The sequence below is a fragment of the Myodes glareolus genome, chromosome 18, assembly GCF_982192425.1.
Source record: "Myodes glareolus chromosome 18, mMyoGla1.1, whole genome shotgun sequence".
NCBI classification, from domain to species: domain Eukaryota; kingdom Metazoa; phylum Chordata; class Mammalia; order Rodentia; family Cricetidae; genus Myodes; species Myodes glareolus.
In genome coordinates, this window is record NC_142043.1 from 61283487 (window position 1) to 61301788 (window position 18302).

At 50.6% G+C, this 18302-nt stretch overlaps 1 protein-coding gene across 3 annotated transcripts; it reads left to right on the forward strand.

The window, feature by feature from the left end:
* Positions 1-1172: 1172 nt before the first annotated feature.
* Ftcd (formimidoyltransferase cyclodeaminase) lies at positions 1173-12609 on the forward strand. 3 transcript variants are annotated; one of them, XM_048451424.3, is made up of 15 exons: positions 1173-1320; positions 2032-2215; positions 3088-3216; positions 5201-5289; positions 5407-5586; positions 6636-6773; positions 6851-6982; positions 8402-8463; positions 8736-8865; positions 9090-9251; positions 9945-9988; positions 10207-10345; positions 11152-11247; positions 11983-12133; positions 12248-12609. In XM_048451424.3, the coding sequence occupies exons 1-14, from the start codon at positions 1267-1269 to the stop codon at positions 12115-12117; spliced, it is 1674 nt and encodes a 557-aa protein (XP_048307381.3). In that variant the 5' UTR covers positions 1173-1266; the 3' UTR covers positions 12118-12133; positions 12248-12609. The 3 variants fall into 3 exon arrangements, with proteins under 3 accessions (XP_048307381.3, XP_048307382.3, XP_085535894.2); XM_048451425.3 differs by lacking the exon at positions 11983-12133; XM_085679768.2 differs by lacking the exon at positions 9090-9251.
* The last annotated feature ends 5693 nt before the right edge of the window (positions 12610-18302 follow it).

Here is an 18302-nt window from a genome sequence, read left to right on the forward strand (position 1 = left end):
TAGGGGGGACCAGTCTATTACGGGCAGAACTATCCCTTAGGCAGGTGGTTCTGGACTACAGGAGTGAGCCAGGAAGCAAACCACTAAACAATGTTCCTCCATGGTTTCTGCTTCATTGCCTCTTGAATGCCTGCCTTGACTTCCCTCAATGATGGCCTAAGACCCAGAAGTGTAAGCGGAAATAAACCTTTTCTTCCCTGACTTACTTTTGGTTAGTGTGTTTTATCACAGCAACAGAAAAGCAAACTAGGACGCACACATACACATACACACATACACATATACATGCATACACATACATTCACACACATACACATATACACACATACATACACATACATACACACATACATACACACATATACACATACATACACACATATACACATACATACACACACACACACACACAGATACACACACATACACCCCACAGGTTTGTTCACATCAGTGCCTACATACAACACCAATATCCATCTTTCCTGTATCATGGTCGACATCCATCCACTTGCAAACACCAACATCCAGATCTATGCCATCATCCTTACAGTACGTGTATTCTAATAACTACCTGCACAGGCCCACTAACACCCATGTGCACAGTCACACCAGCCCCTACAGATTCACATATATTTCTATATACAATCATACCCATAGCCACTCATTTCACCCATATGCATACCTACTCCATGGACTGCACATATAAACACACACACATAAATCCCCATGGTTCCACACATTCTTGCTCTCACCTGACACTCTCTCCTGCCTCTCTGAGCTAAGCTGACTTCTGTGGAGGAGCAGGATTTACACTAGGCCTCACACATGGCCTCTCCCCCTGTATCACTGAGGATCGGGTCGTCTATGAAAAGATACAAACCCAGAAGTCCCGTGGGTCCTCCTTCGGAAAGGCCATGTTCTGAGGGCAAAGCTGCGTCATCTGGATGGTCAACAGGCAGCCCTGGATCAAGCTGGGCCTTGAACCCAAGTTGGCCTGATGCCCTAGCTTTAACTCTGCCCCTCTAGGCCCCTGAGAGTCCTCAGCATGTGCCCCTCTGACCATGATCGTGTGCTTTATGGAGAACCCATCATGGAGAGCATGTACTTAACTGGGGAGCACCCTCCACTCTCCAGCTCCCTTTGCACGGTCCCTGGTTAATAAGAAACTAGCTGTGAGGAGGTATAAAGGCCCAGGGCCACCAAAAGGCCGTCACTCCACACACCTCTACTGCCTTTTGAGAAGAGCGACTGGACCCAGGGCTGACCATGTCCCAGTTGGTGGAATGTGTCCCCAACTTCTCAGAGGGGAACAACCAGGAGGTGAGGCTCCTTCGGGGTTTGCTCACAGGAAGGGAGTGAGTTTGGTGTGGGAGGAGGTTGCCTTTCCAGAATGGGCAGAATCACAGCCTACTGGCCCCCTCCAAGGAGCCATCTCCATCAGTCCTGGAATGTTCCATGGATTTGGGGGAACTCTGGAGAACTGGCAAGTGGGCCTGGGGATTTTGGAGTACTCCTTGTGGGGGTCATGGATCCTGTGACCTCAGTGTTTCTATCCGAAAGTGAAGCCCCTTGAATACAGATGCAGAGGACCGAGTTATTTGAGGTCACAGGAAAGGTCATTCCCATACGTATTAACTCTTTCCTCACCCATGGAGCCTTGGGAAGTAGGCACTATTATTGGCCCTCTTACCTGATGGGGAAACTGAGGCCAGAGGGGTCCTCAGGATAGGGTTTGAGCTCTGAGCCCAACTCCTGACCTGGCAGGTTCTGCGTTCGTCAGGGTTCCTTCCCATATTAGCTAACGGTCCCTACCCTGCTGTTCCCACTGGAAGGCTGTCACTCTGTTCATCCCCTCTGAGTGTCAGGGCGTGGCACCCTGAACCTGGGGTGGCCATAGTCACTGCCATGGGAGCCTTCCTATTGTGCCATGTGGATTCTGGGACTGAAGCTTAGTGCTTTGGGGGATCCCTCAAACCTCCTTCTTGAGATCACACTTGGGTGTGGGGCATGGTGTTGGGCCTCTGTCTCCAGGTGATTGATGCCATTTCCCGAGCCATCTCCCAGACCCCAGGCTGTGTGCTCCTGGATGTTGATGCTGGACCCTCCACCAACCGCACCGTCTATACTTTTGTGGGGCAGCCAGAGCGTGTGGTCGAGGGAGCTCTCAACGCTGCCCGCGCGGCCTCACAACTCATCGACATGAGCAAGCACAAGGGTGAGGACTTGCGCTGGGCCAGGCCTCCCATGTCTCAGTTCCCAGGCTGAGCTTGTGCCACGGTATCCTGGGAGGGGGCAGGCTCAGGGCATGGACACGGGTATAAGTGCCACACGTCTGGGGGCGGGCTTCTCCTTGGAGGCTCCCCTAGGACTAAGATCAGACTTGCTGTACCCTATTTGCAGGGGTGGATTGGGGGAAAGGCAGGGAGACAGCCCTAGGACGCAGGCTGTGGAGATCAGCAACCCCCTAGAGTGGGGTTCAGTGGGGTTCAGTGATTCAATGATACTATACAGGGGCTCACTCATGCCAAGGTCTTGACTAGACTGAGGCCTCGGGGAGACAGAAGAGGACACGGTACTAGGAAGCAAACTTGTCAACTGCCTCAAAACCAAACACAACGGCAGGGGTGGGCAGGGCCAAAGGTTGGTGGACACACAGACAGAGCTGGGCAAAAAGCCAAGGCCACTGTCCGTTCTCGGAGGTCATGGCAAGGAGGAGATAACAGACTTGTCAAGGTTAGGAGGAGCCAGGCACAGTATTCTGGATGTGGTGTGGATTCTCTGCTGCCAGAGAAGGTAGAACTGGCTCCTGGTCAGATACTTTCAGCCTGGCAAGGTCTCACTGAAGGCCTTTGTTTTGTGGGATGTTTTAAAAATTATTATAAAGGGCCAGCTCATGCAAGCCCTACCCCTTCTCCAGGGCTTTAAGGTCTTTCTATGCTAGCCATAGCAGCAATAGTCCCCATGTTCTGTGGCATTCCTAATAGTCCAGCCTGGGAGGAACTGCTGCTGCCAACTGCCTGAAGCTGGTGGTTTTCTGTGATCAGTGTGGATATCTGTAAGGGTGATGGCCTGCCCCCTTTCCTGCAGGAGAGCACCCTCGCATGGGCGCTCTGGATGTTTGTCCCTTCATCCCGGTGAGGGGCGTCAGCATGGACGAGTGTGTGCTCTGTGCTAAGGCCTTTGGCCAGCGGCTGGCAGAGGAGCTCAATGTACCAGGTGAGGGTTCTGGAAGGAAGGATGGACCTGGTTCTGGATTCCAGTCTCTGACGCGTGCTCTGGTTCTCCGTCCTTGACACCTTTTAAGGATGCAAATCATACCTAGCATGGAGGTACACGCCATTAATTCCAGTGCTCAGGAGGTGAGGCGGAAGCAGGCAGATCTCTGTGAGTTCAAGGCCAGCTTGCTCTACAATAGAGAGTTTCAGGTCAGCCTAGGCTATATAGACCCTATTTCAATAAATGAATAAATATTAAAAAGAAACAAATGAAAACAAAAGAATGCAGATCACTACCAGAAAAGGAAGGAAGGAAGGAAGGAAGGAAGGAAGGAAGGAAGGAAGGAAGGAAGGGAGGGAGGGAAAGAAAGAAAGTTCTGTGAGAAGCCATCAGCCGCAGCTTCTTAGATTATGAAACAAACACGAGCAGAAATCACAACCACAGCAGAGTGTGGATGCGTGCCCCATCCTGCTTGTTGGGCTGTAGATATTTGTAGGAAGACTTTTCTGTGTCCCAACAGTCATCTCTGTCCCAGCAGCCCATAACCAAATAACCACACAGACTTGTTAGTATTATAAATGTTCGACTGATAGCTTAGGCTTGTTACTCTCTAGCCTTTACAACTTAACCCACATTTCTTATCTATGCTCTACCACATGACGGTACGCTTTTTCAGCGTGGCATGTTCGTCTCCGTCTTGCTGGCGACTCCTTGTCATGCTACCCTTCTTTCCAGCACCCTCTCAGTTTGGCTCTTCCACCTAACCTCTTCCTGTCTAGTTATTGGCCAGTCAACTTTTTATTAAACCAATCAGAAGGCACCTTGGCAGAGATGCATCTTCACAGTGTACAAAAAGATTACTCCATAACAGACATTGTTTGACCACAGTTTAGCTTGCTGAGCCTGGAGACTAAAAAGTCCATGCCTAGTAAATAGAAAGAATTTGGGGCGGGAGAGATGGCTCACTGGTCTAAGCACCTGCCACTCAAGCATGAGATTTCCAGAAACCTCCATACTTGCAATGGGCGTGATGACCCACCTGTCATCCCAGCTGTGTAAGGCAGAGACAGAAGAAGCTAATTAGCACGCCAGGGAATTCTGGGTGTGATTGAGAGACCCACCTCAATGAATGACGTTGAAGAAGAATGACCAAGGATGATTCCTGCTGTCAACCCTGGGCCTCATTATGTATAATCATGCATGTAATAAGCCCATACAAAAGCATCATCTTGCATGCACAAATGCATACCATACAGACATGAAAATGAGGATAAAGATTTAATTTGGGGAATTAGATCAAGAAAATGATAGGAGACAAACTAGAAACAAACACACAATATAATGTTATGGGGAGACACCAGGATAGACCATCCATATGGCAGCACAGGGTGGGGAGATCCCAGGATAGACCATCCATATGGCAGTATATGGTGGGGAGACACCAGGATAGACTGTCCATATGGCAGCACAGGGTGAGGGGACACCAGGATAGACCGTCCATATGGCAGCACAGGGTTGGGGGACCCCAGGATAGACCGTCCAGATGGCAGCACAGAGTGGGACCCAACCAGGCTGTTTTGTTGCCATAAACACAAGCTAACATCTGAGGTTAAGGCCCATGTGTGTGGCAAGTTCTGCTTTTTCCTCCTATGAAGACAGGTTCACCACACAGTAAAAACACATTTTTAAAAAAGAAACCTGAGTGTATCCATCAGCACTCCCCACATATCCTACCCTAACTCCCATAAGCATGCCCTCTTCAGTGGCACTGTTTTGGGTGGGTGGGAGGTCTATGCTGTGCCATCTGCACCTCTGTACCCACTCTAAGAGTGTGGAGAAGGTGGGAGTTCTCAGAGAGAGTCAGCTAAGGAAGACCTACCCCCAGTTGAAGTTGGAAGGAGCCGCCCTGCCTGGCCCCCTGTGGGACTGGGGATATATTGGATTCTTCCCGGCTAAGCACCTGCCCACTTGGGTTCCTTTGCAGTGTACCTCTATGGTGAGGCAGCGCAGACACCCAGTCGCCAGACCCTGCCGGCTATCCGGGCTGGAGAGTATGAGGCCCTGCCTGAGAAGGTGCTGCCCCAATAGGTGGCCGGGTGTGAGAGGGTGGCCTCCCTGCCGTTTTTTCCCCTGGGGCGAGTGGGCAGGCCTGGGGCCCCTCCACCTCAGCCCATGTGAATGTTCCTGCAGCTCAAACAGGCAGAATGGGTGCCTGACTTCGGCCCTAGCTCCTTTGTCCCCAGTTGGGGCGCCACTGTCACAGGTGCACGGAAATTCCTCATTGCGTTCAACATCAACCTGCTCAGCACCAAGGAACAGGCCCATCGTATTGCTCTCAACCTGCGGGAGCAGGGCCGCGGGAAAGACCAGGTGGGTAGCCTCTGCCTTGCTGTCCCATGCCTAAGAGATCTTCCTAGGAACCCCCTGGGGAGACTGTTCCCCTTAGTGTCACAGCCCTGTGGGGTCTCAGCATCAGAGTTCAGTGATTGAAACTGAGGATCCTTTTAAAATTTGTATGCGTTTTGCCTACATATGTGCCAGAAGAGGGTGCTTGGTCCCTTGGGACTGAAGTTAATGATTAGAAGCCATCATGTAGGTGCCGGGAACCCAGGTCCTCTGGAAAAGCAGCAAGTGTTCTTCACCACTGAGCCATCTCTCTCCGGCAACCCCAGCTGCCCTTATTTTAACAGGCTTTTCCACAGAAGCAGACAGGGTCAGGCCTCTGTGTTGACAACTGCCTTAGCCGTCCTGGATGTCTTCACATCTTGCCAGTTGCTCTAAATATGGCCCCCCATGATGCGTCAGTAAAGCTTCAGGTGTTGTGGGAAGGCTCCCCTGCCAGGTCTGCATAGAAGTTGTCAGCTAGCTTGAGCATCACTTCTCAGAGTCCATATCAGGTACCAGCCTCACATCTTACCAGGTAGTGAGGCTGCAGGAGACTAGCTGCCTGCAGAATAAACAGCCTGTAAGTACAACACGAAGCAAGGGACCCTCGAGACCATTATGCCTGTTCCAAAGATGAAGTCAGAGTCTGCCTCTCCCCGATCCTCAAAGAGAGGGTCAGAGTGACAAGCAGGTGGGGTATGGATGACAAGGGGAGTTGGGACTTTCCCTGGCTTCCCACATCAGTGTTCCTAGGTCTCTCGGACATGGTATGGTCAGAGACCGGCACCAAACCTGGTCTCAGTTTTCATGTGGTGGGTGAGGCTTTGCCTCATCTCTCTAGCCAGAACAAGGATGACAGAAAGAGCAAGGATGGTCACAGTGCCGACCCAGCTATCAGGGGCCACCTCGCCTGACTCATTTGGCTAGGGAACACAAGCACAAGAGGCTCTCAGAGCTAGGCATGATGAAGGCTGGGAAGGGGCCATTCGGAGCCCAGATTCTTAGCCCAGGCTGGGGAACGCATCTCTTTGTAGCCAGGACGTCTGAAAAAGGTTCAGGGCATCGGTTGGTACCTGGATGAGAAGAACCTGGCTCAGGTGTCCACAAACCTCCTGGACTTTGAGGTCACAGCTCTGCACACAGTCTATGAGGAGGCCTGCAGAGAGGCTCAGGTGGGTAGAGCAGCTTCCCCTACCTTTCTCACACTGGGAAACTCCCAGCCGCTGACCTCACCGCCTCTGTCTCACAGGAGCTGAACCTCCCAGTGGTGGGCTCGCAGCTGGTGGGCCTGGTGCCTCTGAAGGCCTTGCTGGATGCCGCGGCCTTCTACTGTGACAAGGAGAAGTTGTTTGTTCTGGAGGAGGAACACCGGATACGGCTGGTGGGCTGTGCTCGTTTTGGGAGAGAGATGTCAAGGGAGGCATGGGGGCTGTAGGCCTTCAGCTGCTCCAGGAGCAAGCTCATGCTTCCAGACGGGCCCACTCCAAATCCAAAACCCTCTTCTTCCTTCAGTTTCTTTGTTTTATTGATATGTGTGTGTGCATGTGCGTGCATGCATGCGTGTGTGTGTGTGTGTGTGTGTGTGCGTGTGTGTGTGTGTGTGTATTTCTAAGGGGCCATCCATCTTTTTTATTTTTTTTAAATAGGGTCTCTCACAGGGACTCACCAAGTAGGCTAATCCTTCTGTCTTTACTTCCCCAGCATTAGAATTACAAATAGTGGCATACCACCATGCCAGGATTTTTAAAATTAATTATTAACCAATTAATTGATTTTGATATGGGTCCTGGGGGTGTGACTCAAGGTTTTGTGCTTGCAGGGCAAGCACTTTACTGAGCAAGCTCTGTGGCTAGCTCTTGACTTGTAGGTAGAAGATTTTCCATTTTCATTGCCCTGTAGAACCTTATGAAGGCTTCCTCTGGAACTTGTACTACATAAACTTTATGTTCTCTGCCTTCTTAATTCCTGGGCTGGCTGCTTCTCTGAAGAGCTGTGTCTGCTGCCAGCCCCTCTGTCGGGTTCCTTACACCCCAGTAAACCACAGTCCATGGATTTGGGTACATAAGTCCCAGGCGTCCCTCCCCTGCCCCCATCTACTCATGACTCTCTCCGAAAGCAGTTCTGCTTGTCTACAGTACATTTGCTCAACTCGTTGGGCCCAGGATCTGCTCTGGGGGTGGCTGCATCTCCAGTGATATTGCTTTGCTTTCCCATTCTTTCCTAGAGTATCCATCCTTCACTGCTTGCTGATTCTGTGACCCGACTCTTAGGCGGCATCCTTTACCCGCCTCCAGAACCACCTCTGGAGTGCACCCTGCTTGTGTCCTTCGAGTGTGTGTGTGTGTGTGTGTGTGTCCCTTTCTGCTTTCAGAAAGTGAAATGTGTTGTGCCGTTGCGTGGCTTCATAAGGGGTCGAATGGTTTTGCTGAGATGAATTCGAATCCGGCTGGGATAATTTTCACTGTATCCTGAGTTTGGGTGAAACTCGGTTTCCCTCACATTTATGTGCAGGGGAAATCAAGGTTGCCCCTGTTTGTAAGAATTGATTAGATTCTGAATTAGAATCTAATCCCAAGAAGAGGACTTAGCTGGCCCTTCCCAATGGCCACCTAGGCTCTGCTGTGAGGGAAGGGTGGGCAACCCTTTGTCTTGTTTGCCCTGGGAGCGTGGAGTGTTCCTGTGTGTATATCAACCTGGCAGGTAGAGAACTGGCAAGGTTCCTGGGAAGAGAGGGTGGGAAAAACTTGTCAAGGTGGCGCTAAACTGAACAGTGGGCTAAGGGGCGATGCCCACTCTACAGGTGGTGAACCGGCTGGGCCTGGATTCCCTGTCACCCTTCGATCCAAAGGAGAGGATCATTGAGTGAGGCCTCGCATCCCTACCCCACTCTTCCACTCTGCCCGCTTCCTGCCCCTTCTTTCCTTGTTTTACCCCTCTTCCCCCTCCCCTTCCACTTCCTCCTCATCTTCACATCTCTGATCGCCAAATCTTAAGCCTAGTGCCTGATTCTCCAACTTCTCAGTATGCTTCGGTCCTGCCCCGACTGGCCCGCCTCCTTCTCTTCTCTCCAGCCTATCAGCTTGGGGCTGAGGGTAAGAGGGTGTGTCTCCGCTTTAAGCCACTCCCTTTGGTAGGTACCTGGTTCCTGCTAGTGGACCAGAGCAGAGCCTCATGGACAAGTCGCTGCTCAATTTTGTTCGGGAGGTGGGCGCCCGCTCTGCTGCCCCAGGCGGCGGCTCTGTAGCAGCGGCTGTTGCAGCCATGGTGAGCACCTGAGGTAACCCACTGAGGGCAGAGCCATAGATGGCAGGACCCAGGCCGGGGGCGGGGTTGATAGTGGGGGATTCTGGAGGGTAGGCCGCAGGGGTGGGGAACCCTGCAGGGTGAGATTCTACGCTTGATCTCTTTGCACCTGGGGTTCCCTTGTTGGGCTCTGGCCTGGGGTGGCCAGGCCTCCCTAGTGGCACCCACAGCTTGCCCCTTACCAGGGTGCAGCCCTGGCCTCTATGGTGGGCCAGATGACCTACGGGCGGCGCCAGTTTGATCACCTGGACTCCACCATGCGGCGCCTGATCCCACCATTCCATGCGGCCTCCGCCCAGCTAATCCCATTGGTGGATGCTGATGCCCAGGCTTTTGCTGCCTGTCTGGTAAGCATGCTCAATGGCCAGGCCTGGACTTGCTAGCTTTAGTAACCTGCAAATTTGGAGTCAGGGGCAGGATACTGGGAAGGTGGCACGATCTGCCAGTATTTTAGGAGCCCCCACTTTCAGCAACCTTGAGGGTCTGGAGATCATGGACCTTGCCCCAGGAAAGGGAATTTAGGAGGGCAGGACCCCAGAATAGGTGCCCCAGGGTTGGGGATCCTGGAGGGATACTAGTTGGTAACATTGAAAGTAACAGCAGACATGTGTTTAGACTGCGCACGGTAAAGTCGTTCACACCATCAGATCCTGGTACTGTAGGGAGGATGACTGGAAGAATCCAGGAGCCTTTAAAGGCTCTTGGTGTCTTTTTCTAGAAGCAAGGTCCCCAGAGAACGCCACTCACCTGTCTTCTCCAGGTGGCTGTGGGGACCTATGACACCCAGACCCAGGTGCCAAGTGCTGTAGACCACAGATACCAACAGAAACATCATCCCCACAGAAGGTGTCCTTGTCTGTGGCCTGTAGCATACGATGAGCTTCAGTAGGCAATGCCCATGCTAGAGGCCATGGATAAGCAGTGCCCAGGCCTGCCGTATCCCAGGACACAGTCCTCACTGCCATCCCAGCATGGCCAGGGGACGCAGCCAGCCCTTCGTGGTCACTCATTATGTGTTCTTTGGTCTTTTTTCCCTATAGGAGGCAATAAAGTTGCCCAAGAACACACCTGAAGAAAGGGACAGGTGAGCACGGTATTGGCCAGGTGGGCCTGCTGGACCCTCTGGACCATGAGTCTCAGTGTCTGGGGACGGGGTGGGTTGGCCCAGGTGCACCATGGGTAGTGAGTAATGATCATTTTGTCACTCCTGAGTCTGTATGCTCAGCCTTTGGGAAGGGACTGTGATGGTTGGGGTCAGAATGCACTCAGCCCCCAACTCATGTATCGCCGCCTGGGTTCTAGGCGGGCCTGTGCCCTGCAGGAGGGGCTGAGACAGGCGGTTGCTGTGCCACTGAAGCTGGCAGAGACTGTGTCCCAGCTGTGGCCGGTGCTGAAGGAGCTGGCCCTATATGGGAACTTGGCCTGCTTGTCTGACCTGCAGGTATGAGGGTTCCAGGGTGTCAGAGCAGCTCAGGGTGGTATCCACATTCTTGTTCAATGTTGTTCCACAGTTAACAGCAACTTGGGTGTCTCCAGAGGCTCGAGTTACAGATACACTACTCTATATACGGGGAGATACCTGAGCCAGCCTGTAGAAGTGGACATCACTCATCCTGTATGGGGGATGGGACAAAGCAGAGGCATGCCCTGCGGACATCACTCATCCTGTATGGGGGATGGGACGAAGCAGGGGCATGCCCTGCGGACATCACTCATCCTGTATGGGGGATGGGACAAAGCAGGGGCATGCCCTGTGGACATCACTCATCCTGTATGGGGGATGGGACAAAGCAGGGGCATGCCCTGTGGCCCCTACAACTAACCCAGGAGTCCTACATTATGCAGTGTATTTCAGTGCATGGCCTGGAGGCCCCAGCGAACTGATCCTCTCTACCAGGAGTGGCTCTAGTTTGCAGGCAGATAACTGCTGAGGGCAGGTTCAGAGGGATCGACGGCCTCTAGTACATACCTTCATAGCCTCCTCAGGCCTCCAGGAGCTGCATCTTCAAATTAGTAGTGGATTCCTTTTCTAGGTTCTGGTCTCAGACCAACATGGCCACGGTAGCCTGATCTCTGTGGGTAGGGTTAGGCTTAGTGGTCCTAACCACTAAGAATGCAGGTCCCTGCATGAAGCCCTTGCCTGCCAACCTATAGGATGGGTCAGCTTGCTCAGTCTCGACAGGAGGGTTGATATTATCAAGAGGCATTGTGGTCCAGAGCCATCCCCTTTCACTGGTGTCTCTTCAGGTGGCAGCCAAAGCCCTGGAGACAGGCGTGTTTGGCGCATACTTCAACGTGCTCATCAACTTGAAGGACATGACCGATGATGCATTTAAAGAGAAGGTGGGCAGGGGGAAGACTTGATGCCAGGCCCCACTCAGGGACCTGCAGTGTCTACTGTGGGCAGGGGTGACTCTTGCTGGTCACCTGAAGGAACAGGCTCTTGCTCTCTCTCCTGGAGCCATGGGTACAGGGTGACCAGGTGTCTGCGGGCATACACGACATTCCCCCTCCCAGGCCTGACTGGGAGATGAAAAGTTGCTAAATAGTACCCCAGTGCCCACACCACCTACCCTGCTCTTACAGTAGAACTGAAGGCTTGGCCATTCCAGGCTGGGGACTCCCAAGCACCAACACCCCAGGGACTGGAAAAATAATGGCTTTCAGCAAAGAACCAAATCTCAGCATTCATAACAGCTGCGTGGCAATTTTATTGTATTATTGAGGCAAAAATCACAACGTACAAATTGCTATATTGAAATATAGAATTCAGTAGAATTTTTGCACATTCTCAGTAGTCTATATCCATCGTTCTAGCAAGCTTCAGGACATTTCTATTGCTTCAAAGGAACCTTCTGTCAATTAGTAGCCGTACTGTTCCATACCCTAGCTCTGACAGCCGTTGTTAAGCATCTGTCTCCTAGATATTTGTGACAACTTTGAAAAGGCTTTTTTTTTTTAAGGGCTCAGTTCTTACATAGAATGTTAGCAATTGGGCATCTTTGGGGCCTAGCCCCTCCCTGACCAATTTTAGATAATATGACCTCTGTGAGTGAGCCCTGCCCCTTTGGGTCTTAGGGATACAACTGTACCGTCAGCAGTTTGGGCAGAAGTAGAAGAAATGGGATGGGAGTCTGTGGAGGGTCAGTCGGTATGGCTGTCCCCAGAACTTCTACCCACACTGATACATCTAGGAGTGGCTGTTCAAGATGACCCTAGTCACTGTGAGGTGGGTATGCCATGGGGAGGTGGCGGTAGGAGCCTGGGATTTTTCTGTTAGGAGCAGCAGGCCACAGCAAGCATGGAGCAGGTAGGGTGAGATCTCTCTCTCTCTGTCTGTCAGATGCGCCATCGAATCTCCAGCCTTCTGCAGGAAGCCAAGACCCAGGCTGCACTGGTGTTGGATAGCCTAGAAGCACGGAAGGAATGAAGAGATGTCTCCCTTTCCCCCCACGCCATGAATGGTCCAACTTCCAGTGGTCTTTACCTATCCTAAGTGACCCAAGCCTGCTTGGAGGGAAGATTCAGGCATGATGTCAGCAGTGTCAGGTTGGGGCTCTACACACAGCTGTCTGTGTAGGATGGTGAAGATGTAACGGAGGTGGTTTGGGGTAGGGAGTAGGGCCTGATTGGTGGTGGTCTACTGCAGGCATTCAGTCTGATACCCTCTGTTACCTGTGGCTTCTAGTAAATTCTCAACACAAACCTGCCTGGTGTGCATGGGTTTGGGGGCAAGGCGGAGCTGAGACTGGGATTGGGAGCAGGACCAGGGGACTCCTTTGTTTGTGAGTAACGAAGCCCCAGCTCCAGATTCCCAGATGGAGTGTTTATGGGGGATGCTCCCAGCCCTAGGATGTTCTGAGCACTGAACGCATTGCCATTGTCTTAGTTAGGATCGCCATCGCTATGACAAAACACCATGACCAAAAAGCAAGCTGGGGAGGAGAGGGTTTGTTTGACTGACATTTCCACTGTTCATCATCAATGGAAGTCAGGACAGGAACTTAAGCAGGGCAGGAACCTGGAGACAGGAGCCAATGCAGAGGCCATGGAGGGGAGCTGCTTACCCTTCTCCATCAATCACTATTTAAGAAAATGTCCTGCAGTCGGATCTTATGGAAGCATTTTTTCAGTTGAGGTTCTTTCCTCTCTGGTGACTCTAGTTTGTGTCAAGTTGACATAAGAGCAGCCTGCACAGCCGTGTAGCAAGGGACAGAGACTAGTGCACCAAGCCCTCACACTAGGGAAAGTCTGACTCCTGAGGGCTGTGAGGACATTCTCTCCCTTCACTAGACAGTCTGCTCCTAGCTTCCATGTCCCCATCACGGGAGCTCCCCCCTCCTCCATCCTCAGATGTTCCGTGGTTCGCTTCTTGTCTCTATTCTCCATTACTAATAAAAAAACCTCACCCCAATGACTTTCAGATGTGCCGCTCCATGAGAAAATTCTCCCAAGTATGGTTGTAGTTATCAACACAGGACATAAAAAAGAAAACAGCTTGTGGTACATTCTTCTTAAGTGAGGCAGAAAATCTAAATGCCTCTTAGGACAGATTTGCTATCTGAAAATTTAAGTCACTTGTTTCTGGGAAGAGTCATCAACCAGGGGAAGCAACACAAACAGACATTTCACATGTGTTGCAGGCAAAGTGGTGGAATCCTTCAGTGCAGGAAGTTCTGCAAATTAGACTGCACCTAACGAGGTGCTTGGGAGGGCCAGCCCAGTTCTGATGAGGGGTCCTGGCCAGCTTGTGAATAACAAATGTCTATGCTTCTGTCCAAGACAGAACAAGGCTGACTCGGGGGTTTTGCCCCTTGCTGCCCCCAAAGAGCATTTGCTTAAGCATCTCTCAGGGATGATTCTATTTGTCCTTCGCCACGGCAACCTGAGTCCCAGGGGACTGGTGTGTGTGTGTGTGTGTGTGTGTGTGTGTGTGTGTGTGTGTGTAAGTCTCTGAACTCACTCCTATGTACCACCAGCAGGCTGGAGGCTGTACGACCCTAGCTTTGGAAGAGCTACGCCAAAAAGCTGATGTGGCATCGGTGCAGGGGGATTACTCCTTTCTGAGGCTCAGGATTCCATAGAACTTCAGTGGTGAGGGTCATCGGCTCAGAGCTCTGTGGGGAAAGCGCTCCACAGTCAGAATGCAGAAGCACGCAGTGGCTGTGCTTGCAAGTGGGGCAGGGCACGGAGGCCACTGATCTATTGCTCTCTCCCATGGGATCTTTCATGACTGTCTGAGCTGCTAGTCTCAAATGCATGTCCTGCCCAGGGTTGGGGCTGTCTTGGGGAGGGGCAGTCAGGTGATGATTCTGTATTCTTTCCCTGATATCCAAGGACATTGAGGACCGAGAACCTGATCCCATCCAGTCCCCCGGCTCAGGCTTTGTGCTTCATACCAAGGAGACACACAATAGTGGTCCAGAAGACTTACTTCTCCAGGGTACAGCTTCCTTTAGCCCTTCCTCAGGCAAAGAGGAGATTTGGACTTAGGTCTCTAACCCTAGCCATATCCCCAGCACTGTAACCCAGAGATGGAGTGGCAGCCCAGAGAGGCTGCAGGACAGCAGAGAAGGTTGGGTTGACATTCTGCCTTCCAGCACGTGTGTTCTGGGGATGTGTAGTGCGTAGGTGGAGGAGTTGGGTGTGTTATCATTTTCATGAAGAGGCATCCTGCTTAGTTTGTTGACAACCAAGAGTCACCTGAGTCAGAGGGAATCTTAGCTGAGGAACGCTGAGATCTGACTGGCCTGTGGCCGTGTCTGTGGGGAATTGCTTGATTGTTGGTTGATGTGAGAAGCCCGTGACCACTATGCAGGTGGTCCTGGGTTGTATAAGAAAGCTGGCTGGGTATGAGCCAGAGGCAGTGAGCCAGTAAACAGTATTCCTCTATGGTCTCTGCTCTGCTTGAACTCCTGCTACAACCTCCCTCAATGATGGATTGTGACATCAAAATATAAGCCAAGCATACTCTTCCCTTCCCAAATTGCTTTTTGTTGGTTATTCAGCATAGGAAAGAAAACTAACTAGAACAATGGCTATCATGGACCCAAAGCAGGGTGGGAGATGGGATGTTCCCACCATAGTGGAGAGAAGCCTAGTATGGTATAGCCTAGTGCAGTATGAAACAGGATTCTGGGAACATCCAAAAATGCTCCTGTGTGTATTTTGGGGGTGGGGGAGCATAGGTGTCAAGAGCTGTTGTGGGCCATGATGCAATTACAACATATGACAGATGATATTCCTAAGGCTGACCCACCGGGGATCAACTAATCTGATGGAGGAAATTCATAGGCAAGGCTTATGAAAAATATTGCCTATAAATACTGACTGCTTCTGTCTGTAAATCCACATGTGCAAAGACGGTCATGGTATCTCTCCCCAATACCTGCACTATAATGTGTAATTTCATGTGATGTAATCTCATGATTACATCACAATCTTATGGGCACATATATCCGTGGATGGTCAGGAAGATGATTTCGCATTAATCTGTATAATTTTGATATATAGAAAATATACTATGATATATTCAGAACTAGATTTATTGTCCCACGAGGACTGTAAGACTGTTACAAGCCTGCTTTGTTCCTTTAACTGAAACTAACATAGAAAACAACAATTTCTCCCCTGTCAGACAAACTACACAATTAACTCGTATGTACCTCAGAGCAAGTTCAAACAAGGCTGAATGTTTCTGTAAATGGATGATAAGTTAAAAACTTTACAGATACACACAAGGACAAAGTCTCAGATGCCCTAACCAACGTTGTTAACACAAAGAAACCTAAGAAACGGTGCCAATTCTTTGCTTGCTAAAGCCTGGCTGATAAAGACCTGAGTCTCTTTGCAGATCTCTTTGCAGCTTGTCTTACTTGGCATTGTGCCCCCAGCCTCTGGTCACAGTCTTACACCAGGAACCTTGAAACCTTGCGTTGCCATGGTAAATGGCTCTGTTCCTTATCATTTGTTTGAGGAATGTGCTATGACCTTCAGAGGTAGCTTTGTATTTTTTTTATTATTGCAAAAAAGCCTCCATACACACACACACACACACACACACACACACATACACATGCACATACATATATGTGGTAATTGGAAGATGCTATGGGGAAGGCAGTGAAGAGACGGTGTTGAAGGAGGGTAACTGTAAGGGGAAGGCAGTGATGGGAAATTGGTAGAGGAAGCTAAGAGAACCTTGATGTGAGGAAATGTGAGGAGGGGACAGTGGCAGGGAGGCTAGTACGGGGAAAGCAGATAGCTCGTGTCTAGAGGAGGAGACAGTGGCAGGGAGGCTATGGGGAAAGCAGATAGCTCATGTCTAGAGGAGGAGACAGTGGCAGGGAGGCTATGGGGAAAGCAGATAGCTCGTGGCTAGAGGTAGTGGCATCACTGGATTTGGGAGGTATGATTTGGTGAGGATGTTGTGGGTGCTATGGTGAGGGAATCTTTTGACAGGACACTTGTGAGAGGTAGGAGCACAATGGTGAGGGAACTTTGGTTTGGAGCTGTGTGTAACAGATGTTGTTGAGGATATAGGGGTGTGGGTGTTGGTAGAAGGTTATTGATGTCGCCATGTCTGGTAGGTCAGAGATGGGATGCTGATGACTGTCATGGAGTGTTGACAGGAGAATACTGGCAAGGAGATGTAGGTGAGGGGATACTGCAATGGAATGTTGGTAAGAGTGTGATGTTGCCTAGCGGTGTGGTGCACGCCTTTAATCCCAGCACTTGGGAGGCAGACACAGGTGTATTTCTGTGAGTTCGAGGCCAGCCTGGTCTACAAGAGCGAGTTCCAGGACAGGTTCCAATGCTACAGAGAAACCCTGTCTTGAAAAACCAAAAAAGAAAAATAATAATAATAATAAATAAAAAAGTGTGATGTTATGTTGGTAAAGGGTTATTTGCGAGGAGACTGTGGTATGGGCACATTGGGTAGGGGTGTTGGTGAGGGGGCTTTGGCGGCATTTACTGGTGTGGGGTGACTGTTGAAGGGACACTGGTGAATGGAACTTGTGGTGGTTTGAATGAAAATGGCTTCCAAACAGACTGGTACTGTAGGAGGTGTGGCTTTGTTGGAGTGGGGATGGCCTTATTGGAGGGAGTGTGTCACTGTGGAGGTGGGTTTTGAAGTCTCATATATGCTCAAGTCACGCCCAGTGTCTTAGTTCACTTCCTGTTGCCTGCTGATTAAGATGGAGGACTCTCAGCTCCAGCACCATGTCTGCTTGCATGCTGCCATGTCTCACCACGATAATGGAGTAAACCTCTGAAACTGTGAGTTTCCACCCCAGTTAAATGTTTTCCTTTATAAGAGTTGTTGTGGTCATGGTGTCTCTCCAAAGCAATGGAAACCCTAACTAAAATAAGACCCTTTCCCATATCACTGATGTGTGAAAGTCCTTCTGTGAGATTGGCTTTCATACCACCCTGGGTCCAAAGCTGCAGGAATTGGTGTCACAGTGAAGGGTGTCCCTTTCCTCTGAGAGGTCCTGGTTATAGTCCTGTGGTCTACACTCTGGAGAGTGGAGGGGGCCCTCCATGTCATCCCACATTCCCAGCTTGTGGAATTGCTAATGAAATGTATAAGGGTCTTGGCTTAACGCTTGGATGGTGGGGACTTATTTGCAGGGTTTATTGCTAGGACTTTGTGTGATTCTTTGTAGGGAGACAGAGTTAGGGTTAGGGCCTTTCTGCTGCAGGCTGTGTGGCCAGATGGCACCGGTGGAGCGTTAGTGACATGACGTTAGAGAGTGTGAGTTACAGCAGGGATGCTTATGTCTAAATGCATGTGTTGACTTCCAAAGGCCTGTACTTCAGAGTATGGCCCAACATGGAAAGAAGGCCTTTGCAAATGTCACCCATTGCAGAGAGAAGAGGTTTTGCTGGAATATGGAGGGCCCTGGCCCGCTAAGATTAGCATCTTTTTTTAAAAGGGCAATCTGGAGTAAGGCAGACAGCTGGGAGACAGTGGCAGTTCCTCAGCAGCTGAAAAGGCTGTGGAGCAGCTGTCTGAGGAGGACATTGCCAAGTTTTGGCACTACCCCAACTGAGATCCATTTCTTGCAAAGCCTGAGTTATTAGGAAACACTAAGATGTAGCCAAGAACACTAGTGAGAGTCATGTGATTATCAACATTTCTTAAAGCAAGAGGTTTAAGTATACACAAAGCGTAAGTGTTCAGCAAATGAGAAATAAGGTACTTAGTGAAGATAAACCCAAAGAAATGGGAAGGGTCCACCGAATGCACAAAAATGCAAAAGAGGGAGATAACCCCGACTGCCCCCCAGAGGGAGATGCTCACTGCGCATCCAGGAATGCAGCAGGATGTGGCTGCTTTTGATATCGGTAAACAAATAAGTTCAAAGATGCCAAGTCCCTGTCCTTAGGCTGGA